This window comes from Uloborus diversus, chromosome 2 (assembly GCF_026930045.1).
Source record: "Uloborus diversus isolate 005 chromosome 2, Udiv.v.3.1, whole genome shotgun sequence".
NCBI classification, from domain to species: domain Eukaryota; kingdom Metazoa; phylum Arthropoda; class Arachnida; order Araneae; family Uloboridae; genus Uloborus; species Uloborus diversus.
In genome coordinates, this window is record NC_072732.1 from 18,271,539 (window position 1) to 18,298,592 (window position 27,054).

General features: G+C 33.7%; 1 protein-coding gene across 1 annotated transcript in view; it reads left to right on the top strand.

Moving 5' to 3' along the window:
- LOC129235083 (uncharacterized) overlaps positions 1-14,258 on the top strand; it is a 27,894-nt gene extending 13,636 nt beyond the window's left edge. The window contains exons 3-5 of the mRNA XM_054868762.1: positions 5,798-5,935; positions 10,176-10,431; positions 14,092-14,258. Coding sequence (XP_054724737.1) covers positions 5,798-5,935; positions 10,176-10,431; positions 14,092-14,258 — 561 coding nt within the window. The remainder of the gene's footprint in view (positions 1-5,797; positions 5,936-10,175; positions 10,432-14,091) is intronic.
- The last annotated feature ends 12,796 nt before the right edge of the window (positions 14,259-27,054 follow it).

Sequence of the window (27,054 nt, forward strand, 5' to 3'; positions counted from 1 at the left end):
GTTTGGCACTCTAGACTTCCTTAAGAGGTTTTCCACCTCCAGCTCAGTCACTCCTATGGCGGCCTGATCAGTGCTAATAAGCCCAAAACTGCAGTCCTCGGCTGGAATTGACTGAGCTGGCTGTGTATTTCATGTAAACAAATCTTTATCTATTTTTCTTTAGGTAATTTTTTTAAAATCTGGTTAATCTCTTATGTAATTCTGCATGCAGTAGAACTCCTTAGTTTCTATTATGTAAACATTCCTTGAAAAGCAAGCGGCACTTGTAGGTGAGCCTTGCCCATAATTTCAATCTTTCAAGAACAATTGAGACAGTGAGAAGCAAAGGGATGCAAGTGGCATTCCTTTGCTTTTTTCATGTTTTGTGATATTTATCGAAGAAAAAAGAAAGAGCGATGGGTACTATGTGCTCAACACGTGTGTCGAGAAAAATGCTTCCTCTGTTTTAGATTTCAATCCTTTTGCATCTGGTAAACATTTTAATGTTTTTGACAATCGGAAATTATTTTGGCATACGCAACCTTTTATAAACTTATTTTATGTTTTATTTTGATAAATAATAAATAAATAAATCTTTGGAAGCATGCCAACATTTAACTTATACATCACGAATTATTTTTCCCGTATTTGAGATTTCAATCCTTTTGCATCTTATAAATATTTTTATATTTTTGACAATCAGTTAGGTTGTATACTACCTTAGATTAACTTTATTTTGGTTTTATTAACTAATAAATTTTGTAGAATTTCGAGGACAAATAGATGCTTCTTTGATTTAAAGAGCCATTTAAAATCTAAACTCATCACTGTTAAAAATAAAACAATACAAAACCCTTATTAGACCAATCATTTTATTTGGTAGTGAGACATGGGCAATTAAAACAGAAGAAAATTGGCTACTTGTTTATAGCCTAAGATGTTTAAGCGTATGCTAAATGAAGACCAATTACAGGACACTCTTTGACAAAATACCAACGTGTAAAAATAACAAAGTAACTATTTAAAAAAATGGCATATGGGCACATAAATTATATAAAAATAATCTGGAGGAACTGAGAAAGTTGATAGACTTTAAAAAACAAAAAATTAAAAAGATGATTTAAAAAAAAAAAAAAAAAAAAAACAGCAGAGAGAAGAATAAATTAAATGTAAAACAATATCAACTGAACAACTCAAAAGATAAGGCAGAGGTGATCGCACAGATAAGAAATTCAATCAAGAGTCTCCAGATTCTTTCTTAGAATTAGCTAACCAAATCAATGACTGAAATCAGCTATTGAGAAGAGTGATTTATCCGGAATTAGCATAGCAAAAGGAATAGAAGGTGCAGAAAAGTTACAAGAAGGGGGGGACAAAAAGAAACAAAAGTTAAATCTTATTGTTAACAACAGAAAAACAAAGTTTTATTGATTATGTAACTAAAACCTTAAGAAATGTCTTAAGTTTTCCATTTTGTCATCAAAGTTTAAATGTTCAAAATTTTTAACTATGCAGTAATTATATATATTTGTTTCAATCACACACAAAACTCAATTTATAACTCCTTTATGTTTTTGAAACCAGAGTAAGTATGTTTAAGTTGCCTTAAAATTAAAAAAAATATATATCTGAAGGGTTTTTTTTCTTCACTTTGTGACACTTCAAACGTGACGTTACATGTAACATGTTCGTGACTTTATGTGAAAAGAAACATACATTTTCATAACCGTAATTCCATCAAAAAATGTTAAAAATGAACTAAGTAAATGTTGAAACAAAAGTTAAATCTGAGAAGTTAAGTTTTGATTTTCTTGTATTTACTAGATGTAGTGATGTTTCAAGATGTTGTATTGTGTGTTTGTGTTATGCAATGTAGTTTTTGAGTTAGCAAACCAAAAAGATTATTGTTATTGGTAAAAGCAACTTCACAGATTCAAAATGCAACTTAACTGTTCCTCTGAGGAGATTATTTAAACGACTATTTTTGAGTTTCAGTCTACTATAGCAGCTATTCTCAAGTAAAATTTTGATGGCAACCCTATATGGCCTCTGGCTCCCTGAAAAGTGAATGTGTGTGGTTAAAAAAGCATCCCTATGAAACAGTTAAAAATTAACCAATTGAGGTATCAAAGCGATTCATAAATCTAGTCAAACGTAAAACCATTGATATTATGCTGAACAAAAGGTTTGCAAAAAATACAGAAAAGAAATATTTGTATTAAAAAAAAAGAAAAAGAAAAAACCTAATGAGACTACTTCTGTTGTTATATTTATCTCAATAGCGGGAGCACAACTCATTCCTGTCGGACCGCATAAGCTGAACGAATACAACTTATAAGTCCCGAATTACGGGAGAAAATACTGACTTTGTTCATAACACACGACACCACTTGAAACGAAATTCAAGTACGTATACCAATTTTAAATCGTTAATCGCTTGCGCCCTGATGGGGAACGAAATTCAAACTGAAACTTCTGATATCCCTGTTGTCTCCAGACAGTTTGTATGCATGTGCAGGCATAATATTTTTTGTGTAAGTTCTACGAATAAACAAAATTGGAATTGAAATGATTATATAAATGCAAATTCTAGCTAGAATGGACATAGGTTTCTTTGTGAAAGTTCTACACATTTACGTACTTGGGGTTTTTTGACTTATCAAACATAGGTTGCAGAATTGGGACAGCATATATTGAGATTTCCGGATCTCTGTGAAACATCGATTGTTGTAGAATATGGAGAATAAACTTGCATTTCTGAACTTGTATGGTTTTTGCAAATTATGTAAAGGCAGAAAATTTTAATGTGCAGATGATTTAAATGTGGATGTTACCCCCCTCCCCTCGAAAGTTTACATGGCACCTTCCTCCCCCCCCCCCCCCACTAAAAATGTTCTTCCTCAATAATGAGGTCTGATTCACAAAGACTTGAAAATTTTCAAGTACCCTTTGTAAAATTTCAACAATTTGGTCTGTGCTTGTGACCCCCCCCCCCTCACCACATGAGCGGGGGTAGAGTCGTTGTGGCGAATACTATTGAAAAAATTACAGAAATACTACTTGCCAAGGACTTTTATCAATTGCAGATCTTGATATGCATAGATATATGTCAAAGCGCCCCCCCCCCCAAAGATGACCTCCTCAATTAACCCCCCCCCCCTGAAAATAAATTTGACATCTCATTAAAGAGACTAAAATCTGTTTCAAAACACCTTCATTAATAATTTCAGTGGTAAAGTCTGTCTCATGCCCCCCCCCCCCCCCAAAAGAAGGGCACTTCTACTTCAGCTATTATTATTAGAAAAAATTACTGAAATATTTACGGATCAAGATTTATGATGACTTTGCAGATCATGACTCTTGATCTGCTACTACATGATCTTCTAGCTACATGATCTTGACTGCAGATCATGTAGCTAGGAGTGCCAATTCTCCCCGAGTGCATTATATCCCCTCAATTTTACCAAACCTCTCCCCCCCCCCCCAAAAAAAAACAGGATCCTCAAAAAAAGAGGCTAAATCCTTTTGAAATAACATCTCTGATTCTTTTCTGCCCCTCCCCCCCCCCCCCCCATGAGCATATCCCTGCTTTAGCAATTATTGTTGGGATAAACTACTTTAATATTTAGCTTTCGAAATGTCTGATGGCTTCCCTTTATTGCAGATCTCAATTTTCATATAATATAGTTAGGGAAGCACATCCCTCAACTGCTACGACACCCCTCAATTGTACTGACCATCATCCCCCCTCCCGCCCCTTCCGAAAAAAAACAGGCTAGTGAAAAGTAAAATCCAAACTAGTGAAAAGTAAAATCCCCTAGTGAAAATAACTCCTCTGATAGTTTCAGTGGTATTGTCAGCCTCATGCCCCTACCTCTCTTCAAATGGGCACCCCAGCTTTATCATTAGAATAAATTGCTGGAATATTTACATTTCAACATTTCCATAGATTTTTCTCTATTGAAGATCTTAATATATATATCATGATGCCAGGGCTGCCAATCCCTAATAAGTGCGATGGCCCCCTCATTTTTAATTTTATTGAACCCCCTTTGTTCCCCCTAAAAAACAAGAGTCCCTTCTTAAGAAACTAAATTATTTTTAAAATAAGTTCCCTGATAATTTCAGCGGCATAGTCAACTTCAAGATCCCCCCCCCCCCCCACCACCACCACTGAATGAGTATCCTGCTCTAGGCATTATTATTTGTCTAAACTGCTGGAACATTTGCTTATCAAGATGTTCGATGATTTTCTGTATTGCAGATCTTATAATGTATGTGATGTAGCTCGTGTGCCAATTTCCCTCCCCAAGTGCGGTGACTCCCCTCAATTTTATCACACCCCTCCAAACAAAAGAAAAATGCCACCATCTTTTTAATGGATTAAAATCTTTCTGTTAAAAAATTCAATGGCATTGTCTGTGTCATGACCTCCCTCCCCCCCTGCAAAGGTTGTTATTATTCTTATATGTTGCTATTATTATTTGCATAAATCCCCCTCCCCCTCAAATTCATCACACTTCCCCCAAAATGCAACCTTTTATTGAGGAGACTAAACTCCTTTTAAAATAACTTCTCTGATAATTTCAATTGTATTCTAAGCATCAAGACCCCCCCCCCCCCCAATGTGCACGCCTGCTTTAACTATTTTTATTCGAATAAACTAATGGAATATTTTCTTTTCAAGATGTTAATATCGTTTCTCTGTAGCATAGCTTAATATGCAGGTGATGTAACTAGGGGTGCCCATTCAACCTGACTGTGATGGCACCCCTCAATTTTTTAAGTCCCCTTTTCCCTCAAGAATTTAGACCCCTCTAATAAAAAGACTTAAATTGTTCTAAAGTAATTTCTCCAAATGTTTATGTGGTATAATCTGCCTCATGATCCCCCCCCCCCCCTCAGACACAAACGCATGAGGATCCTTGCTGTAGCTATATTATTAGAATAAATTGCTGAAATATTTATTCACCAAGATAGCCTATTTCTTTTCGCTGTTGCAAATACTTATATAATAAGCTTTGCAGTCCCCCCCTCCCCCCATAAAACGTAGAATTTAACAACCTAAATATATCAAAAGTATCAATGTTTTGAGAGCGATATATATCCAACAGTTTTATGGAGGGAAGGACAATAAAGCCATAGACAGCATCATCATTTTGCACACACAAATTGCAGTATGTTTCTGTCTTATATTTTTTTCTGAAATTCAAAGTGATTCGGTTGTTGGATATCAGATAATTGGAGTTCTTTTGTATTCACATGCATGCTCTTTAAAACTAGAAAGTTAAATATCCATTAATTTATGAATCGAGCAACTAGAATTGATATAAATATATTATTGACCCGTCCTATTTTTGAAAATAGTTGTCAATGAAGAACAAGTTCTGTATTGCATATCTTATTGCAGTCTCTATTTGAGTGAAAAGGAAGTATTTTATTATTTCATTTTATGATTTTTTTTTTTTTTCTGTTATGATGTTGTCTCCTTTTCCCAGTCATTGGACAACTTTCATATGTCAAATAATTACAGTGGAAAACGTTTAACACGAAACTGAAGGGACCGAAAAAAGCATTAATTTTAAAAGAATTTCATATTAAAAGATTTATATTTAAGTGCACAGTATACAGTCCGGACCACTATACCAGTTTGTGTTAACCGATTTTTCATGTTAAGCGTTTTCATTTTAAATGTGTTTCACTGTAGTTGCTTTGTGTATGTGTCAATATTATTTGAAATATTTTATATGCTGGATAAGTGATTTGCTGTTTAGAGTGAGCCATTTGAGTTGTATTCACAAAATCTTTGTTCTTTTAGAGTTTATTTATGTTGCTGCTGTTGCTTCTGGCCAAAGGTTGGGCCATCACTCACACCGAGCTCACCTGGAAACCTGTTCTCTTTTGCATTTGGTTGCTCTACACGTGCATCGGAGTTCTGCTTTATGTTTGGAATATGGTGAGTTCTTAATAATAGTTAGTATGTTAGAAAGTTCTCTCAAAACATTCTACTTCAAGTTTGAATATGTATTCTGTTCACACGTTCTTTTGAGCCATATAATGCAAAGGTAGGAGTTGTCCTAAAATTTCAAATTTTGACCTAAAATTTTGAGTTTTTTCCTAAAACTTTTATTAGTTTATTCCTTACTTCCTCAAAAAAAGAAATTTCAACTTAAAAATGAAATTTTTCATGATAGTATGCCTGTATTTTAGGATCAAATATACTTGTTAGACCCTAAGAAATTTTCTTTAATAAAGAAAGAAAGAAAAAAAACCTTTGTTGCTGCTGCTTTTTTTTTTTTTCTGGAGAAGGAGGGGAGGGAGGAATCAGTTACCATATGCTCAATAAAAAGCTGTTTGTTTTATCTATACTTTATAATTCTTGCTATCATTCCTTTTCTGCAAAACAGATATAAAATAAAATAATAAAAAATATAATAAACAGCTGACCAGCAGGGTGTTGCAGAAAAAGTTAGGAGAGGGGAATAGGATATGATATTTTTGATTCCCCCCCCCCCCTTGAAAAGAAATGAACGAAATTAAATGAAACCAGTGATGAAAATCTTCTCTCTTCTCAAATTGCAGGGGTGGGAGGGGGGGGCAATATCATAGCTTATTGAAATAAAATAAATACACCATGTTGTGTTAGAACCCAAAAATAAACACTTGGTTCAAAAAACATGTTTACAGCACAATCTAAATGGGCTGGTGCCAGGTGGGAAGCAGTATGTTTTTTTTTTTTTTTTTTTTTTAATAGTGTTTATCTTGCTTTGTGGTCTGGGCATTAGCTTGTTCTTCCAGTCTGAAGAGCCGTTTTGCTTTGTGTTTCTGTTCAGTGAAGTTGGATTATTTCTTGCTGATATAATTTTTAAATATAGTCACTAACTTTTTGCTTTAAAAATGTAAATAATAATTTGTTTTATTAAAATGCCACAGAAAACAAAATTATCTTCCTTGTGGTTGGAAAAAACAAACAGAAACAGATGCAAGATCAGCACATGATGCCGTGCAGAAAAGGATGAATTTAAAGCATTTTGTTCTGTTTGTACATTATCTTTCAATATTGATAACCAAGGATTTTCACAGGTATTGTCTCAAGCTGATAATGATAGTAATATGAACTGACTTTTTTTTGACCTAACAGAAATCAGTCAACCATCACAGCTACCCTATAAAACATGGTACTTCCCCCCAAATATTTTTTTAAACTATTGGGTGAGTGCAATAGTTCATGCAGAGTTGCAATAGATGGCGTTAGAACGGGCGTTACGTGTTGTCATTAATACCACTATCTACGTAAGTCAGATCGTTGGAAAGGGGAGGTGTGCAGCTTTCATTCCAATCAAAATAATTTGTGCAGATACAAACTGCTTCGAGGAAGATTGCGTTTAAAATGAGTGTTGATAAATTGCATTTATGGCATGTTATGCTTCACGAGTTTCGGAAGGGAATAAACGTTGCAGCAACCGTAAAAAACATTCAAGACAAGCACCGGCATCAAGATCAAGCACCAACTAAACGAACTGGGGAAAAATGATTTGCAAAATTTCGTTGCGGAGATTTTAAGCTGGAAGACGAGCCACGCTCAGGTCGACCTTCCGACATTGATGACGACGTTTTGCGTTCTTTAATTTAGAATACTCTGCGAATTTCAACAGAGAAAGTTGCTACAGCATTTAACGTTGACCGATCAACTGCTTTTCAGCGTTTAAAAAAATCGGATTTGATTTAAAGCTCGATGTATGGGTGCCCCATTTGTTGACCGAGAGCAACAAAATCCAGCGAATTTCTGCTGCCGTATCTTTACTCGGGCGGCTCAAAAACGAGCCGCTTTTGGATCGATTAGTGACGGGCGATGAAAAATGGGTCCTGTACAACAACGTTCAGCGCAAACGCACATGGAAACAGGCAGGTGAACATGGTGACACAATGGCAAAGGCCAGTTTGCACCCGATGAAGGTGATGCTCTGTATTTGGTGGGATTGCAAGGGTATAATTTATTTTGAGTTTCTCCCCGCCGGCCAAACGATTGATTCAAACAAGTAGTGTCGCCAATTAACTTACCTGAACCGAGAAACCAAACAGAAACGTCCGAGTTTGTCAAATCGCAAACGCGTAGTCTTTCATCAAGATAATGCTAGACCACACGTTTCAAGACAGACGCTACATGGGGTGTCCTAACTCATCCACCGTATTCTCCTGATATGGCACCATCGGATTATCACTTATTCTGGTCATTGCAAAATCATTTAAATGGAAAAAAACTTGACTCTTTGAATGCCTTACAAAACGTCGTGTCTTCGTTCTTCGAATCTAAACCACTCAGTTTTTATGATCGGGGCATCCGTATGCTGCCGGAACATTGGAAGAAGATTATAGACAATGATAGAGAATATATCATTGATTGAATAAAGAATTTTGCTTCCCTAATCACTGTATGACTTTCTTTCACAAACTCCGCACAAACTTTTGCACTCACCCGATACAGTACTGAATACAGATATCATAAAATGGAACACTGAATTTCTGGTTTAAAAAAAAATAAATAAATAAATAGGTCTAGAAATAAATAAATAAATAAATAAAAGCTTGCAAAAGTGCAAAGAAGAATAACTACAAATGTATTTATGCTGAGGAATGTGTGAAAATTACCCTCTGAATGTGATTTATAGCAGGATTGATTCTATCCAACTCTGCTGTAAACTTAAACTTCTATCTTCCTTTTTAGGGCAGGTTATTAATTAAAATTTAGCATTGGGTGTGCGTGTCTTCATCGGAAATCAACGTCAGTTGTTTTTTGAACTTGCCTTTTACATTGCTTGTTTTCAAGCCACACTCTGCTAATTAAGGATTAAATCAGATATCTGCAGCAATAAATACCATAGACTATGGGTCAGCGCCGTGTCCAAGGGGAGGGTTTTAGGGGTTAAACCCCTCCCTTGGGGGAAAAAATAAGCAAAATGAAGAAAATGTATATTTGACTTAAATTTACTTTAATGAGAAAGTTTGCGTTCAGCGTTTTTATTTTATTTTAATTTTCTCTCTGAAGTTTTTTGCGATTTACAACTGCTAAAGCCTTACAAACTGATGTAATATTTCGGAAAAAGTATGGCGGACGAACCGCTGAATGATCTACGAATGCAAAGAAAGAATATTGCTTATTGTAAGAAGCTTTTGGTGGATTTGGCATATGTTACATCTATGAAGATGCATTAGTGATTGTGTTTGGCTATGTAATTTGCATCTGCAAAGAGCTTTTTCTTGTTTAGTTTATTAAGCATTATTTCAGAACATAACCTGATATACATTCTACATTATAAAAGAATTTGTGAAGAGTTTTTAATACTCATTGCAATATACTACATAGTAAACAGATTTAATTAAAAAGAAGCAAGCAAAGTTTGATTAAAGCGAATCTGTGAAACGAAGGAATGCTTTGGTAACTTGTACAGCTAGAGGTATCCTTCAAGAATACAGCAGTCCTTACATGTGAATAAACGCCATACTGGGATCGGCAATTTGTCGTAAAACTAAAAGCTGTAATGGGGTTGAATTCTCCCCCCCCCCCCTACTGGTAAGCAGGGTTTCCGCTACGGTCGCATTTTTCGCATAATGCGAAAACACTATCCGAATTGCGAAAATAAAGCAATGCATTTTCGCTTTTTTGCTCAAATAAAAAATAAATATTTTTTTTTAAAAAAGAAGAAATGTTATGATCCTAGAGAGGAAGCATGCATGGCGATAATCAACTTTATCTTTTTTAAATCTTAGCTAAGATGTTTAAACTACAATTAAGTTCAATAACTATTAGTCTTATCCAGCATTATGTCCCCCCAATAACTGCTTTATTAGGAGGAGGAGACTGCAACGTTCTAAACACCAATCGTGTTTTCTTTTTTTATTTCATGTTTTAAAAAAATTGCTGTTGTACTTATTTCCTCAAAGATGTCACAAATGAAATATGAATTTCATTTTTAACTGGAGATAAACACACTGCGGCATACATGAATCTATGAGAATGTGTAACTTTTTTAGCATTTTGCTAACATTTTTCCCTTAATTTTAGCTTTTATGCTAAAGAACTTTTGAACCCAGCTTAAACCCTGCTGGTAAGATTAAAACCCCTCCCTTTATGAAAATCTGGACACGGGCCTGCTATGGGTTGTGACATCGGTCTAATTGGGACTCTTTTTTTTCAGACCGAAGTGGATGTCATCGATGACATCGACGAGTACCAGACATTCCCCGGGTGGATGATGCTCATCTTCCGGCTCTCCATCATGGTGTGGTTCCTGTACGAGCTGAGATCCACGATGCTGGACGAGAACGATCGAGCCAAGCTGCGCTTTTACGTCCACTTTGGGGCCGGCATCCTGGTTTGGTTCGTCTATTTGCCCGTCGTTGCCCTGATAGCGCTGCAGATCTCTGCACTATGGAGGGCAAAACTGCTTCTGGGTGCGTATTCGTCAATGCCAGGAGCATATAAATTAGCGTATATGAGTGTGTAAATGAATTAGCATGTTTGAGTGTGTGGGGGGTCGAAGTGGTCCTATATATCCTATATTTCCTATATTTTCAAAAAAAAGTATGAAAATCGTCCTATATTTTCTATATTTTTGGAAAATGTCCTATATTTCCTATAGTCCTGTTTTTTATCCAATTTATTTCTTTAAAACAACAGTAAACAAATTATCTGACTTCGGATTTTTCGTCGAAAGTACGTGTGCAACGAATTTCAAATTAAAAAACACAACTCACTAAATCCTGCAACTGGCATCTTCTCTCATTGGCCACAGCAATATGACGTCACTGTAGTGGGTGGAGTTTCGAGAACGAATTCTGAAGTTGGTTTTAGAATTTTGCGTTTGGCAACAGCAGTTTGTTTGTTTTCCAGCGTGGTTTTTTTTTGGTTTTGTTTTCGTGGTTTTTTTTTTTTTTTTTTTTTTCGCGGGTATATTTTCGTGTTCAGTGCATTTTCTGTTTGGAATGTTATAATAGTCTTTTTGCAATCTTTTCTTTTCGTGGAATTTTATAGAACAAAATATCTATGTTTGTGCTACAAAGCATTGGTTATTTCCTGTTAGTTCTCAATACAAAGACGGTTTTTATTTATTTATATAAGTTATGTTTGAGACACTTCTATCCCTGCAAAAATTGTGAGTTGCTGTGTTAATTATCAATAAATTTCACTTTTTTTTTTTTTTGTCTACAAAGTACACTTTTTTCAAAAATTATTCTTTCAACTACAGGAAAGTCATTTCAGGTGTAAGTTATAATTTTTTTTTTTTTGAAGGTTTTTTTTAAAACAAAATCATTGATAAGAATAAATAAATAATATGTATGTATTATTTTATTTTTCATAGCAAAACTATTCATATAATGTGTCCTATATTTGTCCTATATTTTTTGTGGAAAATGTCCTATATGTGACAAGTCGATCACTTCTACCCCTGGGGTAGTAACCTCCTTGTAAATTAGGGTTTGAAATAGCTCCATATGAGGTATTTTATCTGCTGGAACCGTTGGCAGCTGTTTCGCATGGATCGATAACTCCCTACCCTACTGGCGTTTGCCCTTTTTAATCACAGCCCTAGCTACATTCTTGAATGTTGCTTTTTTTAGATTAAATGCAACAGAAATGGAACACACGTATAACCCTCATAAAGCCTTTCTCCAACCAGCCTACCCATCCATTATACGATCGCTGTAGTGGCTGGATTTGGTTACGTAGCCTATACGATTCCCTTTCGTTGATTGTTCAGGTCCTATTGGGTTGACCCAGTCCAATAGTCTATTCATTGCTCCTATCAGCCCGCATAATTTGGCTTTACGCCCCTTGATTGTGCCTGACACCGCTCTGTTGAGGTTTATAGTTAAAAGTTGTAATAAAGAGATGCTGGTTGCGACAGATGGTAGAACGATGCCCATCCCCAAGAGGGTGGTTTAATGGGTTCAGCCCCCCTACAAAATCTTTCATCCAAAAAATGTTATTCATTGTTTATTTAATTTAGTTTCTCTCCTGAGTGGTGGGGGAATATTATCAGTCTTCTCATTATTATTTCAGTTTTATTTGAAAAATGAAATCAGTATTGTTGAAAAATTATATAAACTCATCTGCAGTACTTAATATTTTTATGGAAGTTATTGCAAACATTATTTATTATAAAACAGTTTGGTGTTTTGTTTAATAAGAACACCCTACCCCCTATTTAAATAATCCACTGTAACCAAAATCAATAGAAAATACACAGTAGAGCAGTCAGAAACTATGTTCTGGGGAGGATTTTCGATTAAAACTTGCCCCCTGGCTGCGCCACTGAAAGTACGTTTGAAATCTAAATACATAGATTTCTCAAAAGAAAAGGAAAAAAGTATTTGGCAAAACTCCCTCCAAAACAAAAATCTTATGAACCTGGTTTGAAAAAAACTACAGTACTGTCTACTCCCCCAACACAAATTTATTTATTTATTCTTCCTCAATCTTTGCCTGAAATGTACTCATCATAAAAAAAAGATATAATACATATACAGGAGTTATGCATAGGAGAAAAAGTGACATAACTCTGGGCCCAATATAGGCTGATTTTGCTACCGTTTTTCGGTACCTTCACAAAAATCTTGTTTTGAAATCGGTACTTTCACAAAAATCAAGTAATAAAATCAGTAGCTTCACAAAAACATCGAAAATTTCACAAAAATTCGCATTTTAAAATATAAAATTTGTTTCTCTGTTTAAAACAAAATATACTCATAAAATAAAATTATGAACAGGTTTATATGAACAATCGCTTAAATAGAAACCTTTTTGTAGTATTTTAACTAATTTTTAACTGTTTCTCACCAAAGTGTATTTATGCAATGTTATCACAATCTTTAAACATCTGTTTTGAGGAAGCATTTTTCTCATAATTTCCTATATTGTACACAGTACATAGACCATTAAGCTGAAATTATGATGGTATTTTTCGTACTTCTTAGGTTTTTAGCTCCCCCCCCCCCCCCAAAAAAAACCCCGAAACCTGTTAAAAATAATACTAGATGACATTTACACTTTTCGAACTAAAATTTCACTTGTTCCACTACTTCTTTTACAAAAATTAGGGTTGTCTAAAATTTCACGAAAACAATGCTAATAAAAAAAACTTCCACAAAAATAGAATGATGCTATACTTTTACAAAAATAGGTAGCGAGAAAAAAATCCTGGATTGGCCCCTGTAATTACTCAGTAATAATTATACAAATACAAATACAAAAGTGACGACCAGCAACAGGCTCTGGGCCCAGCTAGACTGGTCCTAGTCAATTTATAATTCCTAGTGAAGATCAATGGCCCTCTTAAAACTATCTACTCCCTTGCTCATTACCACCTCTTCCGGTAAACTGTTCCAAGGTTCCACTACCCTGCTATAATAATAATTTTTCCTAATATCCATGTTAGCCTGAGATTTAAATAGCTTAAAACAATGACCCTTTGTTCTATTTTCAGTGCTAAACTTCAGCCCCGTAACATCTTTCATTTTAATAAATTTAAGCAACTGAATCATGTCCCCTCGGTCTCTTCTTTGCTCAAGACTGTACATTTTTAACCTTCTAAGCCTGGAATCATAGTCTAAGTGAGAAAGTCCATTTATCAGCCTTGTAGCCCGCCTTTGAACCCTTTCCAATACATTAATGTCTTTCTTAAGATAAGGAGACCAAAACTGAACAGCATATTCCAAATGAGGTCTTACCAAACTTCTATATAAGTGCAGAAGAACTTCTTTAGATTTGTTTGAAATAGATCTATTGATAAACCCAAGCATCTTATTGGCCTTGTTACTAGCAATGCTGCACTGTAGGCTAAACTTTAAATCCTGACTTATTAAGACCCCCAGATCAGTAACTTTGTCTGCCTGACTAGTGACTGAACCTTGCAAATAATAACTTGTACACTTATTTCCATGTCCTAAATGTAGCACTTGACATTTCCCAACATTAACAGCCATACCCCATTTATCCCAACATTAACAGCCATACCCCATTTATCAGCCCACTCCGTAATATGATCTAGATCCTCTTGCAGTATGTTATTGTGTACTTATGGAAATAATGTGACTATTGATTTATTTTTCCAGGTATTACCTCTAGTGCAGATTTCTTGGCTTATGCAATAATGGCCCATTTGCTGTGGCCCACAAGAAGTGAGCAGTACTTCCAACTAGCCTCAGAATCTGATCTGGGAGAGGAGCTGGAGGAATTCAACGAGGCACCCCACAATGTTCCCAGGCCACAAAAAGTGTGACCTCTTTGTCCTCTCTCTCTCTGACATCCTCCCATTTTTTCTCCTCAAACCATTTGCATTACTTATTTTGCCATAGACTAATAATAAGAGTAGACCGAGCTTTCTCATTCTTGCTGATAAAGAAAATTGGTTCATAGATGTATCATGTGACTAGTGGAAGGGCTTGGCGAAGACTTTGGCAGCATGGTTGCTAGATGGCAGCATTCTCTATAGTTTGGCACTCGACATGTATTTTAAGGCAATGTGTTTTCATTTAAAAAAAACTTCCAGGTGCAGAGATTGAACTGTTTTTCTTTTAGTTATGCATTATTTTGACATTAGTAATAGTTTTTGATCAGTTTTCGGTAACTTTTATTTCATTTGGAGCTGTCAGCGTTGGCGTGAACGAAATGGCGTAAACGTTTTGCGTTAACGCAAAAATGTACTAATCGGTATCTTAAATTGAAACTGTAGGTAAAAATCTTACCGTTTGCTGATTCTTCTTGGTCGCTTGCATCTTTTATAGCTTGGAGAGTTATTGAAATTGACTAAAGAAAATGCACAATGCTATCTAAACGAAAAACTCGCTATATTAACAAAATATTTACAACTTAGAATAACAAATTTACAAATCGGACTCCATAAAAGATCATTCTTCCGTGTTCCATCAATTCTATTTATTTTATTTCGCCCTGGCGTTGATCGTCTGCTACGATCAACGCCCGCTGTTGCTAGGATATCCACCAGTCACATGGTTTGGTTTATGAGCAGTAAAAGGGTTGCCATAGCTCGGTCTACTCTTATTATTAGTCTATGTATTTTGCAGTTATATTACCACATTGAAAAGGGGTTGGTATTGAAAGGAAAAAAAAAATCCCAGAGAAAGATCCCTTTGTAATTTATTTCCTTTAAATAGTAGCAGTTGCGCTCGCTTTTGATAGTGCATTCTTCAAGATCAAATGTTTTTTCGTTTAACTTCTTTTATGTGCTTTTGTTTGTTTTGCTGTTACCTTTGAAATGAGCTTATTTTATTTCACTCGCATGTTTTAATGCCAAGTGCCCTTTTCTCTTCGGTTTAAAAGTGCCTTTAATTTTGCTTGGCTTTTCTCCCATTTTTCTTTCGAGACTTAATTGTGCATTTGCTTTTTATCTTCTGATTTTGTGCTGCTTTGGATGGGTGAAATTGTTATGAGGCCATTTTGATTTTACCTTTCACACCAATGTGAAAAGTAATGTGTAGTAATGAACTTTAAAATTGTGCAAAGGCAGTGTGCAAAGGCACGTTTGAATATTTAATAAAAAATGAAATTAAAATTATTACTTATTTTCAGTTATTAATAATTGCATAAATAATCAAATGCTCTAGATACAGTGAAACCTGTGTAAGTTGACCACTTGCGGTGCAGTACTTTGGTGGTCAACTTAGACAGGTGGTCAACTTATAGAGGGTAGTAACGAAAACTTTTTTTTTTGCCATTTATTGTCCCATGCATTCATTTTTTAACTAATTGGAATACTTTAAACTCACTTTCATTGTTTAACATTCCTTTAAAACAATAAGTAAAAATGTTTTCAAATATTTTCAGAGATTATTTACCAGAATGACGCGTAAATTATCATACAAATTTAAAATTTCTGCAAATCGATCGAAGAAAAAAAAATGTCTCATTGCTTATGGAAAACTACTTACTTGACATTAACAATTCCTAAAAATTCATAACAAGTCAAAAGTGACTTAAATTCTTTATTTGATTTTTTCTTGTACATTTGTAACAATGGTAATCTACTTTTCAACAAAATAACTCCTTAATGAAGTTTGGCGCATTTTCTAGGACTATCATAAGCCCAAAGTTTTACGATAGAAACATAAATATTCATTGTTTTTTTAATTTTAATTTTATTTTTTTTAAATGTCTAGTTTATTATTTGATGCATAACTGATTAAACTTTTAGTACAATCTAATGCTTTTGCCAAGTGGTCGACTTACAAAGGGTTTTTTACAATACTCCAAACCAAAGCTGGTGTATATTAGTGGTCAATATAGACAGGTGGTCAAGATAGAGAGGTGGTCAAGTTACAGAGGTTTTCCTTCATTATATAAGATAGGACTAATTCCGTTCCTGACAAAAGCGGTCAATTTAGACAGGTGGTCAACTTACAAAGGTGGTCAACTTTACAGGTTTTACTGTATCTGATTTTGTAATTATTTTCCATATTACTGATTGGGGTACTGAAATTAAAAACACGGTGTTTAACAAAGAATTTTAAATCAGTTGAGTGCAAAATGTGTTAGAACTGATGTAAAATTAATTTGAAACACTGAAGCTTTTTCTATATGTACTCCGATATATGGATGCTTCACCTGCCAAATCGATTAACTCCGTAAAACCAAAAGTCGAGAAAAGTTACGAAGAAGATAGTGTTATCCATAGGAGTGAATGGGCCCTCGTGTTACATTTTCTGCCATCACATGGTCAGAAATGTACTGAACCAAAATCTTTACTAATAATAAAGCTGATAGTCTGTCAGGATCTCTGTGACGCGCATAGCGCCTAGACCGTTCGGTTGATTTTCGTGAAATTTGGCACAAAGTTAGTTTGTAGCATGCAGGTGTGCACCTCGAAGCGATTTTTTGAAAATTCGATGTGATTCTTTTTCTATTCCAATTTTAAAAACAAAATTACCATAAGATGGACGAGTAAATTACGAAATTATCATAACGTGGAACCGAAACATGGGCACAAGCCAATTGGCGAGGAAATTCACCATCCATTATTTGTAAATATATAGGCAAACCAAATGACTTTTTAATTTTCTATTACGGGCAAAGCCGTGCGGGTACCACAAGTTTTAATATAAATGCACATGCTAAGCATTGATTAAGCACTATTAAAGCAGAAATGAGGATTTTTTTTTTTAAGTGGAGTTAATCGATTTGGCAACTGAGGCATCCATGTTACTACCTAGGCTGCAAACCAATTACTATGTGTAGTAATTGGTTTGTATTCTAGGTTACTTGGTTTCTCTTTCTTTAAATTTTGGATGTATTTTCTTTTAAGAATAACCTAAAAATATGCTTATGAAACTTTTCCTTAACACAAAAGTTATACTTTCAGTTTATGACAGTTGTTTTAATGTTTTTGCCTTTAATAATGAATGAAATTAATTAATATTTTCTTTTTAATTGAATGTTCAGTTTGAAACTGCTTACAAGAGCCATAGGCGGCTGGTGCTCAAAAAAAAGTGGGGGATCAAAGGAAGTGTGGGGGGTGTCTGGAAGCTGATTTATTTATTTATTTATTTATTTATTTTTTGTAAAATTGGGCTATATTACTGGTTTTTAATATTACTGGCTAAAAATGTGGGATACACCATTAAAATCAAGAACGATGGCCCACCGTAATTTTTTCTCCTTCCATTTCAATGAGAAGGTCCATTTATTTAGAATTTTTTTAGTTTTTACTTTCATGAAAGAAATCAATCCACCCAATAGAAAATCATTTTTCAATCGATTATTCATTTTTTACTCTAAAAAGTAAGGGGGCAAGGCCCCATTAATTTTGGAAGTGGGGTGGCAGTTGCCCCCCTTGCCCCATTCCTCCCCTGTGCGAGCCGCCCTGTGGCAAGTTAATAAAGTTTAAGAGAATTATCTTTGAGGTGCTCGTGGAATTAGCCCAAAGCATTGAATGTGATAAGATATGCCTGCCAATGTTGATTCAAGTATCATCGGGGGAAAATTGCTATTCATTTAAAGAGCTATAACCTCCTCAGACCCGAGAGAAAAATAAAAGCTTGATATATTGTAAGAGGTGCTTAAATAGTTGTTATGATCACTATGATGTAGAAAAGTGCAATAAAAAAATTATTTTTAATTTATAAGAGCTAGGGAGGAGGTATCACATGTGATACATCAGGACCAAGACACTACAATCAGGATTTTTTCAAGTATCAAGCAAGATTAATGTAATTAATTAAATATTAGTCTTTAATCACACAATACATACATTTCATAAATCCAACATGAAAATCAAGCTTTATTGGCATTTTTAGGTACATATTTGTAGTATCATAGTAGTACAGTAACATTATTTTTTATTTTCGTGGAATGCCTTGAGCAAAAAAGTCAGAAGATACATCCCGATCATCATTTTCTTCTTCTTCCATCTCACTTCCATGATCACTTTGATAATGATCTTCGTCTGACAGTGAACTCAAACCAGAATCATCACGATTCATCAGCTCTAAAATTTCATCTGGTGTCAAATATGTCACTGAAAAAAAAAAAAAAAAAAACTTATTTAAAAAAAAAATTATCATGAAAAATAGATGAAAATAAAAACCAAACACCTCAACTAAAGATTTTGACTTGAGAAATAATTATATCACTCTGCAAATCCTTCCAAAATAATACAAAAAATTAAAACACAATTGACTAAAAAAGTATGTTCATTAGTGATTGAGACCCCATATATCACATGTGATACAAACAAATTTAACAAGTCATTATGCTTCAATATTTCATTAAAATTTTATTTTTTTGGTGTTAACTAGTAAATAGTACACACGGAAAGAAAAAGCATAGCTTAAAAAGAGTTTAATATTTGTATATAAATAAGAAAAAAATACTTACTTCGAGGACGTGTAGACATCTTGTTTTGATTCTGAGACTCTACTTGAAATCCCTATCATGGACAGGAACTGTCATCTGTTGACCAAACGAGAAAATTATATGCGGTATTTCTAGTTGTATTCCATGTGATACAACCTGTTCCAAATTTGTTTTTGCGGTTCAGGCTTCACAAAAAATTATGGAACTTATGTATCACATGTGATACAAGGGGACCGAGGAGGTTATAGGGCAAAAAATGTTTTGTTAAAAATGTTAGCATACATTAATTACTAGTAAATTAGCATACTAAATATGTTAGTAAACTAAAATCTTCCTCGAATAGTGCTGTTGACTGTTTGTTAAGTCAAAAACAAAAGGTTAAACTAAAGTCAGTTACATAAAAATAATGTATGGTAAATTTTACCCAGAAATGTCTGCAGCTTTTGTCCCAATGTGTGTTCTTACATGTCAGTATTTTAATTAGAAATTGATTTGAGGTTTTCATTAAAAAAAAAAATGAATGACGGTGCTCTGTAATACTTTAAGTAGTTTCAAAGTTTGCATGTTTAAGTTTGTAGAGTTGTTATGCCATTAATATTATCGTAATTTAGAGTTAAAGCACCAGTATTTTTTTCTGTTATTCCTTAAGTGCAGTTGTCATAAGAGTGCTATTATCTCCTACAGAAAACATGGTCTTCAGTTCGTTGAGTATTCATTTAAAATGTATTTTATTTATTCACACATATATATTTCTGTGTAAAATATTGTATGAAAATTTTATTTTAAGGAAATATATTTTTTTAATAAGATTTGTTTCAGTAGCTCCTTGAAATCAGCAATATGTCAAATTCTTCATCAACTAATAGAGCACAAAAAATATTTCAATGCAAATCATTGTTTCGTTCATTGTATTTGTCTTGTATAGTTCTCACACATTTGTATGCATGCAAGAAAATTGTAATCAGTCATAAAAAAAAAATGTTGATGTTTTAATTTTTTTCAGTTATCATTATCAATATTTTGAAATTTTTTTAAGTAAATGAGGTTTTATAATTTATGATTATGTAATGAAATTTTCAATTTGAATGAAGGATTTTAATCATTTTTAATATTTAATGCACAGCTTATTAAGTATAAACTGTTCCTATTTTATTTTATGTATTTATTTATTTATTTATTTTAAACTCACATGAGCAATTCTTTTTAAGCATGCAAATTTAAAATACATCTCATCATTAAATTATATCTGTTTTATTCTTTTGTCAAAGTGTCAAAGTAAGATCAAAATCTCTTTATATACAAAAGTTTTTTTTTTTTTAAATACTTGCTTGAAATCTTTATTGTGAAACTATGAAACAGTTTTTATTTTAACATGAAATAACTTCAATTTAAAATATATATATATATATATATATATATATATATATATATATATATATATATATATATATTTGTAATGTATGTATGTATGCTTTTAAATTGTATTTGCTCTTGATAAGCTGAATTTTGATGCCTTAGCAACACTCCATGATGCATATTTTTTCCTTTTAGTTTGTGAATGCATACCCATCATTTGGTGCATGCATTAGCATGTACGAGCTCATAAATTTAACTGCAATTTTAACCGTCCGCATTCTTGAGCAATTTTTAATTTCGAACATAATTTTTGTTGAATGCCCATCAATTATATTCTCTTTAAAAGCATTTTAGCTCTGCAAGAAGTTTTGAATAACGTGAAGAGAAAAAGAAGCTAAACTTCTAGATAAACCGTGTTTTGAAAACATGAACTTGGATAACATTTTAACTCTCTGACTGTGCAAAAGTCCTTCTGGCCCTTTTTGAGATCTATGTAAATCTGTAGGGAAATCACGATAAAAAAAAAATGTGAGGAGAAGTGGATTTTGTTAACTTCTGACGTTTAGGCAGTAAATAGCAATTTTTAAGGGAAAACAGTGTATTAAAATTTGGAGTACATTATTTGTCAAAGAAAAAAAATCTGGGAAGATTTCTCATGAAAATCAATTATGCTTAAATGTGTTAACTCCTGTATGAACTTAAATTTTAACAATGGATCCTTCAAGAAATATGTTTTTTTTTAAATATGTAGCAGAGCTATTCCAATTGACCTGTGCCTAAGTAAGCCTACTAGCCTCTCAAGAATATTCAAAAAAGATAATTACCATTTGACCCGAAACACCAGATGCAAAAAAATATGATACACTGGGCACTAAGGAACTGTTGAACTGTCTAACTGCGCAGTGCTTCATTATGCAACTTTTAGAGAATTCTTTACTGATGATGAATGCTTATCTCCCTGACTCTACTTTTTAGTGTGATGCCTTTAAGATTTGTTGCCTATGCTGGATATCAAGCCAGTGTTGTATGGGTGATAAGACAGCAGTTCTAACTACTAGATCACATTCAGTCCAATAATAAACATAGGGGAAAACATGCCTGCAGCAATCACAGGATCTAAATTTGGTTGCTTTTACTTTGCTCAGGAAAATTATGGGATACACAGTCAGATGGTGAATAGTTTTTTGAAACAAATCCACATTTTTCATTCATCTGTTTCAGATCTGTATTTTTATGTCATTTATTTATTTATTTATTTATTTGTCTCCCAAATCTTTCTCCATGACACACCTTATTCTACCTATTTTTCTACAAAAGCAATGCTTTGTGTCATTTCTCTCAATGTGAACTGACAGCTAGCCATTTGAGAGAATACTGCTGTAATTCACAAGTAGGCTACTATAAGTTAGTTTATAACCAGCATTTCCTGTTATCAGGAGTGATTGTGTTCCGGTATTTTACCGAATTTCCGGTACTTTCGGACGTATTTCCGGTGTTTTTATGTCCGAAAATACCGAAATTATGTTTTTTTTTGTTATGCTTTTATCTCCCTACCTCCGCAAATTTTTTAAAAATTATATAATACTCATCAAATATACCTGCAAGAGCCTTAAGATGGACACCTATCCCTTAAGATGGACAAATGTCAAGATAATTTTGTATAACACCAGCTCAAAAGTAACTTTGTAACCCATTAAAATTTTAATCAAATGTACACACACTATTTCGACTCTGACTATTGAACTATTTAATACTATGGCATAGGTGCACTTAAGTAATAGGGGCCAAAGATTACCCCCCCCCCCCCGGTTCTCGCTTTGAAACTTTCAGGTATTTTTTGATGAACTCACAATCAACCCTGTGTTATGTCGAAGGATCTCTGCTAATTATTACCGTTATTGTTTTCTCGTTCAAGTTTCTCTCGTTCTTGCTGACTCAGAAGTTTTGTTGTATGAGAGTGTAAATAATTGTTAATCAACAGTATTGATCTCACAATAAGTTATGAAATATTTGTAAATAATGATATTCAAGTCTTCAGACCTTAAACTCATTGTAGTAATGAATTGGTAGTTGTTAAAACTTAGATTTTTAAAATTCCTTTTGTAGAGGTGTTGTGTTTAGTACCCTTTAGGACTATGAATATTTGTTATGCTGTTAAGAGTTGTTTCATACTGAAGGAGTCGCCCATGAAGCTAGGCGGACTGTATGTGGCTGATGGTCTAATATTTGAGACTAGTTAACCTTAAATCAACCTTGGGACACGTAAATTGACTGAAGATCGACTTTTTAAGTTTGGTGAACACTAAAATCTACTGGAAAGCTGTGAGTCGGAGGTGATGTATACACTACAGGGTGTTTCAAAATGAACAGCGGGGTTTTAACACGTTATATTATTTATTACACCAAACTTACAGCCACAAGTGATATACCAAATGAAAGAGAAACTCAAACAGTTTCACATAATAGCCTACAAGTGTTCAATGTGAGCACCATTCATCACTCGTCACATGTCAAGACGATATGCGAGTTCTTCCCAAACTTTGATGAGTGTCTCATTAGTCATTGCTGCAACAGCCATTTTAATCCTGTTCCTTAATTCGGGAAGGTCGGCTGGCAGTGGAGGTACATACTCACGGTCCTTAATAAACCCCCAAAGATAGAAATCACACGGCGTTAGATGGGGTGACTGTGGAGGGCATGGGAAACAAGCCCTGTCATTAGCTCCCTTACGGCCAATCCAGCGGTCGGGTACAGTTAGGTTAAGCCAATCGCGTACCTCATTATGCCAGTGAGGCGGCGCACCATCTTGCTGAAAGATGAAGTTTTCTGGTTCATCTTGTGTCAGTTGAGGGAAGAGCCATAGCTGTAACGTATCCAGATAAGAAGTACAGAAACATTCCACGCGCATGCGCACTGATGCCAACAAACAAAACTGTTTGAGTTTCTCTTTTATTTGATTTATCATTTGTGGGTGTAAGTTTGGTGTAATAAATATTATAACATGTTAAAACCCCGCTATTCATTTTGAAACACCCTGTATATTGATTTAAACGGCTATGTTGCACACACACAGTCGAGACTGTGCTGATTACAAATTGTAGGTTAAAACATACTTTGATAGTTATTGAAAAGTTGTTTTAAATTGATAAAATAATGTTATGTGTGAACACTATTAACTTACATCGAAATATTTTCAAACAACTATTATTGCTTGCTTTAAAATTGATAAAATGATGACAATAAAAATTCCAGTAAGCATTAAAGGTTTGGAAGTTTTTCAAATAACTATGGATTTATTTTAAACCCAGGGCTGCAGAGTTGGAGAAATAAATGATCAACTCCAATGCTCTGATTTAACTTGATTTTGATCCAGAGAATTATGTTTTCCATGGCACTCTGACTGGAAGAAAAATTCAAAATATTGCCGTGATTGACTAAAAACGGGCTCGAGATCGACCAGTCGATTGCTAACCTTAAGATCTCCTGCTCAGCTGTGGAGCTCTAAATAATAAAATCATTTTAACTTTCCTCCTAAATAAATAATTTAATAAAAATGAAATGTATTACAATGTAAAAGGTGTACTTTAGTCTTAATTTTAATAATAATTATAATACTTTATATTAAATAAGCCAGTTTAAAAAGAAAATCACCTATTAAATAAAATGAATTCTACTTCTTTGTTTATTGACTAGTTAATACACTGGTTAACACTTTTGTTGGCATTGGATATTGGCAAGGAAGTTCTGCAATGATTTTGCCTTGTTTAATCAAGCATTTATGTTGAAAAAATTATTGTTTAGTTTACTCTGATATATAGTTAACTTTATATCTGTAGTAAGAAGACTGTTTAAGTATTTTGTTCTGTTGTTTCTTATTTCTTTAATTTTATATAATTGATTTTAATTTGTTGTATGAGTGACATTTTAGTTACAATTCAAGATTTTACTTATTGTTTAGTTTTATTTACTTGTTTTTATTTTTTACTCTTTTTATATTCATGTTATGTATACGGAAATATTGTGCTTGAGACTTACAAATTACCCAACAAATTCAGAAAATGAGTTTGATGTTGTTTTCACAATGATTAATAGTTTTCTTTTCGTGAAAAAATAAATGCTGTTAGATTTTGCTAATAGTTTTTTTAATCTAGTGAGAAATAATTTGTGAAACAATATAATTGAAATCAAAAGTGTATTTCGTTTGAGGGGAGTGCCACAGAAGCCCTGACCCTTCCCAAAACAAATTTAAATCTACTCACTGTGAAAAAAGGTTTTAATATTTTCAAACTTAAACTTTTAAAGTTCTCATATTATTTGGCTTTGTTTCCTCTAGAAATAAATCCCTACCTGTACTCCTCTTTTTGGACACTAATAGTTCGACACTCGTAATAACCAGTCCTTATTTATGCTTTCCCCGGGAAAGAAGGTTTGTTTAGTTCTGGATGAGCTTTTTTTTTCTTTTTTGATCCTTCATCTATCTTATTTTGCTTATATAGCAGCGATGCCCCCCCCCCCTCAGATTAAGGGTGCACCCTCTCCTAAGTATTGCAAAGATCCCCCCAAGAGCAAGAGCCCCCCTCCCAAGCGAAAATACCCCTAAAATACCCCCGCTTCTCTTCTTCAATAAAATTCAATGTTGCAGTCTGCACCATGACCCCCCCCCCGTCCCCCGTCCTAGCTGGGCACCCCTGCATAAAGGCACATATTTTTTCCTCTTTAAATTCCTCTGATAAAGAATGAAAATAGTTGACATAGTAGTCATAAGTTAACAGCCCAAAAATAAGGAGTACCGTACAAGGAATGAATTTTAGTTGTTTTGTATTTGTTTCCTTTAAGTAGTTCTCCAATGATTTTGTTCTTTTCGATCCATTGCTTATGAATAAAAGATTATAGTTAGGTTGATTGTGTCATAGTTAGCTCTGAACTAAGAGCAATTTTGAAGTATGGTTTGTTTTTTCCCCCTCATAACCTTTCAAGAATCTTAGTGTTTCATTTAGACCGTGTATAGTTTGAGATGCACTACAGGTAGTAATCAAACTAAAATTTAAAATATGGGTTTTTTTCAAATAATAATTTTTATTTTATTTATTTATTTTTTGAAAAATGTCTTAAAGTTTAATCATATTCAAATTACCATTGTTAAACATTTAAATAGGCATTAATAAAAAGATTATTTGTCAAGGTTTGTGAACATCAAATTGAACTTTCATGGATTATCTCTATGTACTATTTCCAGAAGGAAATGTATTTTATGATGCTTAGTTTATTTTTGTAATTTTTAACAATCATAAATTTTACTTCGAATAACTAAATAACGATATTATTCCAATCTTCCTAGTATGCCCGAGAATTCAACTGTGTGTATATATAAATATATATATACTAAGTAATTGACTTCTTAGAAAAATGCAAATAAGACAAAAATATATTCTTTTTTTAAATTTAAAAAACATTACTTTAATTTTCATTTTGTGTGTATGGTTCAGTTTAAGAACAACCATGTCTTTCTGATCTTCATTTATAGTTGTGCTTTTCAATGTTTAATTTATTACCTTAAAGATCAAATTTTATCATTATAAACTTAATGCATATTGATTCTACTTAATGTTTCAACCCATTTTATGTAAAAGAATCTATAAATTGTTGACAGAAACTCTGTAAAACTGAACTTGTCTTTTGAAGCTTCTCCGTGACACAATTCGCTGATGGCATTCGTGCAAAGTTTCTCGCTGTGCGTTCATCTACGAGTGTAAATATTATGTATATTTTCAGTTTCACATCTGTGCATATCCTCTTCATCTTAAAAGATCCAATTATGTAGTGATATTTGATGCTTTTTTATTTACAATAAATTCATTTGTTATTACTTATGCTGTCTTACGTATTGTCTCTTGTATTTGTTTTTGCAAATTCGCTTCTTTGTGTAAGAAATAGGAATATACAGGTTGAGTTCGATCGAATCTGCCAAACGAAAGGGGGTGATAGAAGAGTCCAAGCGGAGTATGGAGCCACCCATTATTATGTCCAATCCTTAACCATAACCGAGTTATGGTAAATATAAAGAAAATGACTTTAAAAAAAACGAAATTCCGAGAAAACGACCGATTTCTGAGATTCCTGTACGACCTACAAGGAAAATAAATACATATTTGGAAAGAACAGATTAAATCCTACGAAATGACACCTTTCCCATCAAGATAGTAGCATTTTACAGCGAGCTACAAGCTTTGAAACGTTGGACACACTCAGAATTGAAATGGCGCCAAAGGTTTCAAGCGACATTTTCAAAAACAGCCGTATGAGCTACAAGCGGTCAAATCTACCAAAAAAACTGGCCCATTTTACTAACTTTCAGATGATACAACAACAAATCATTTGGGGCTTCAAGTTCAGCAGAAATTCAGGCTTTTGTTTGAAACTGAAAATCTGCATTCGTTGAAAAAGGAAAACCAGCAAAGAGTCGCACTTTTGTGTTATAAATTTTTTGTTTCACAAAAGCTTGCTGCTTTCTTTGTTTAACAAAATGATAGTTTTATATGAAAATAATAATTTTAGCATTTTATTAAGTGAAAAAAAAACACAAGAGACAACAATAAGTAGAAATTACTCTCCCGTGTTTTTCACAATGGAAAAAAAAATGTTAGAAAAGTTACCCTAACATCAATGAGCACATTTAATCAATCTTCAAAAGCTGCTAAAATCGGTCTCCCCCACACCTGATACACGCTCTTTGCGAATGGAAACAATCGTTGCTCTTAGAAAAATATCATTTCTTAGTTTCGCTACTGCTTCATCAAGCCGGTCGCTCAATTCCTGCAAACTGGCTACTTCTGTTTTGTAAATTTCTTGTT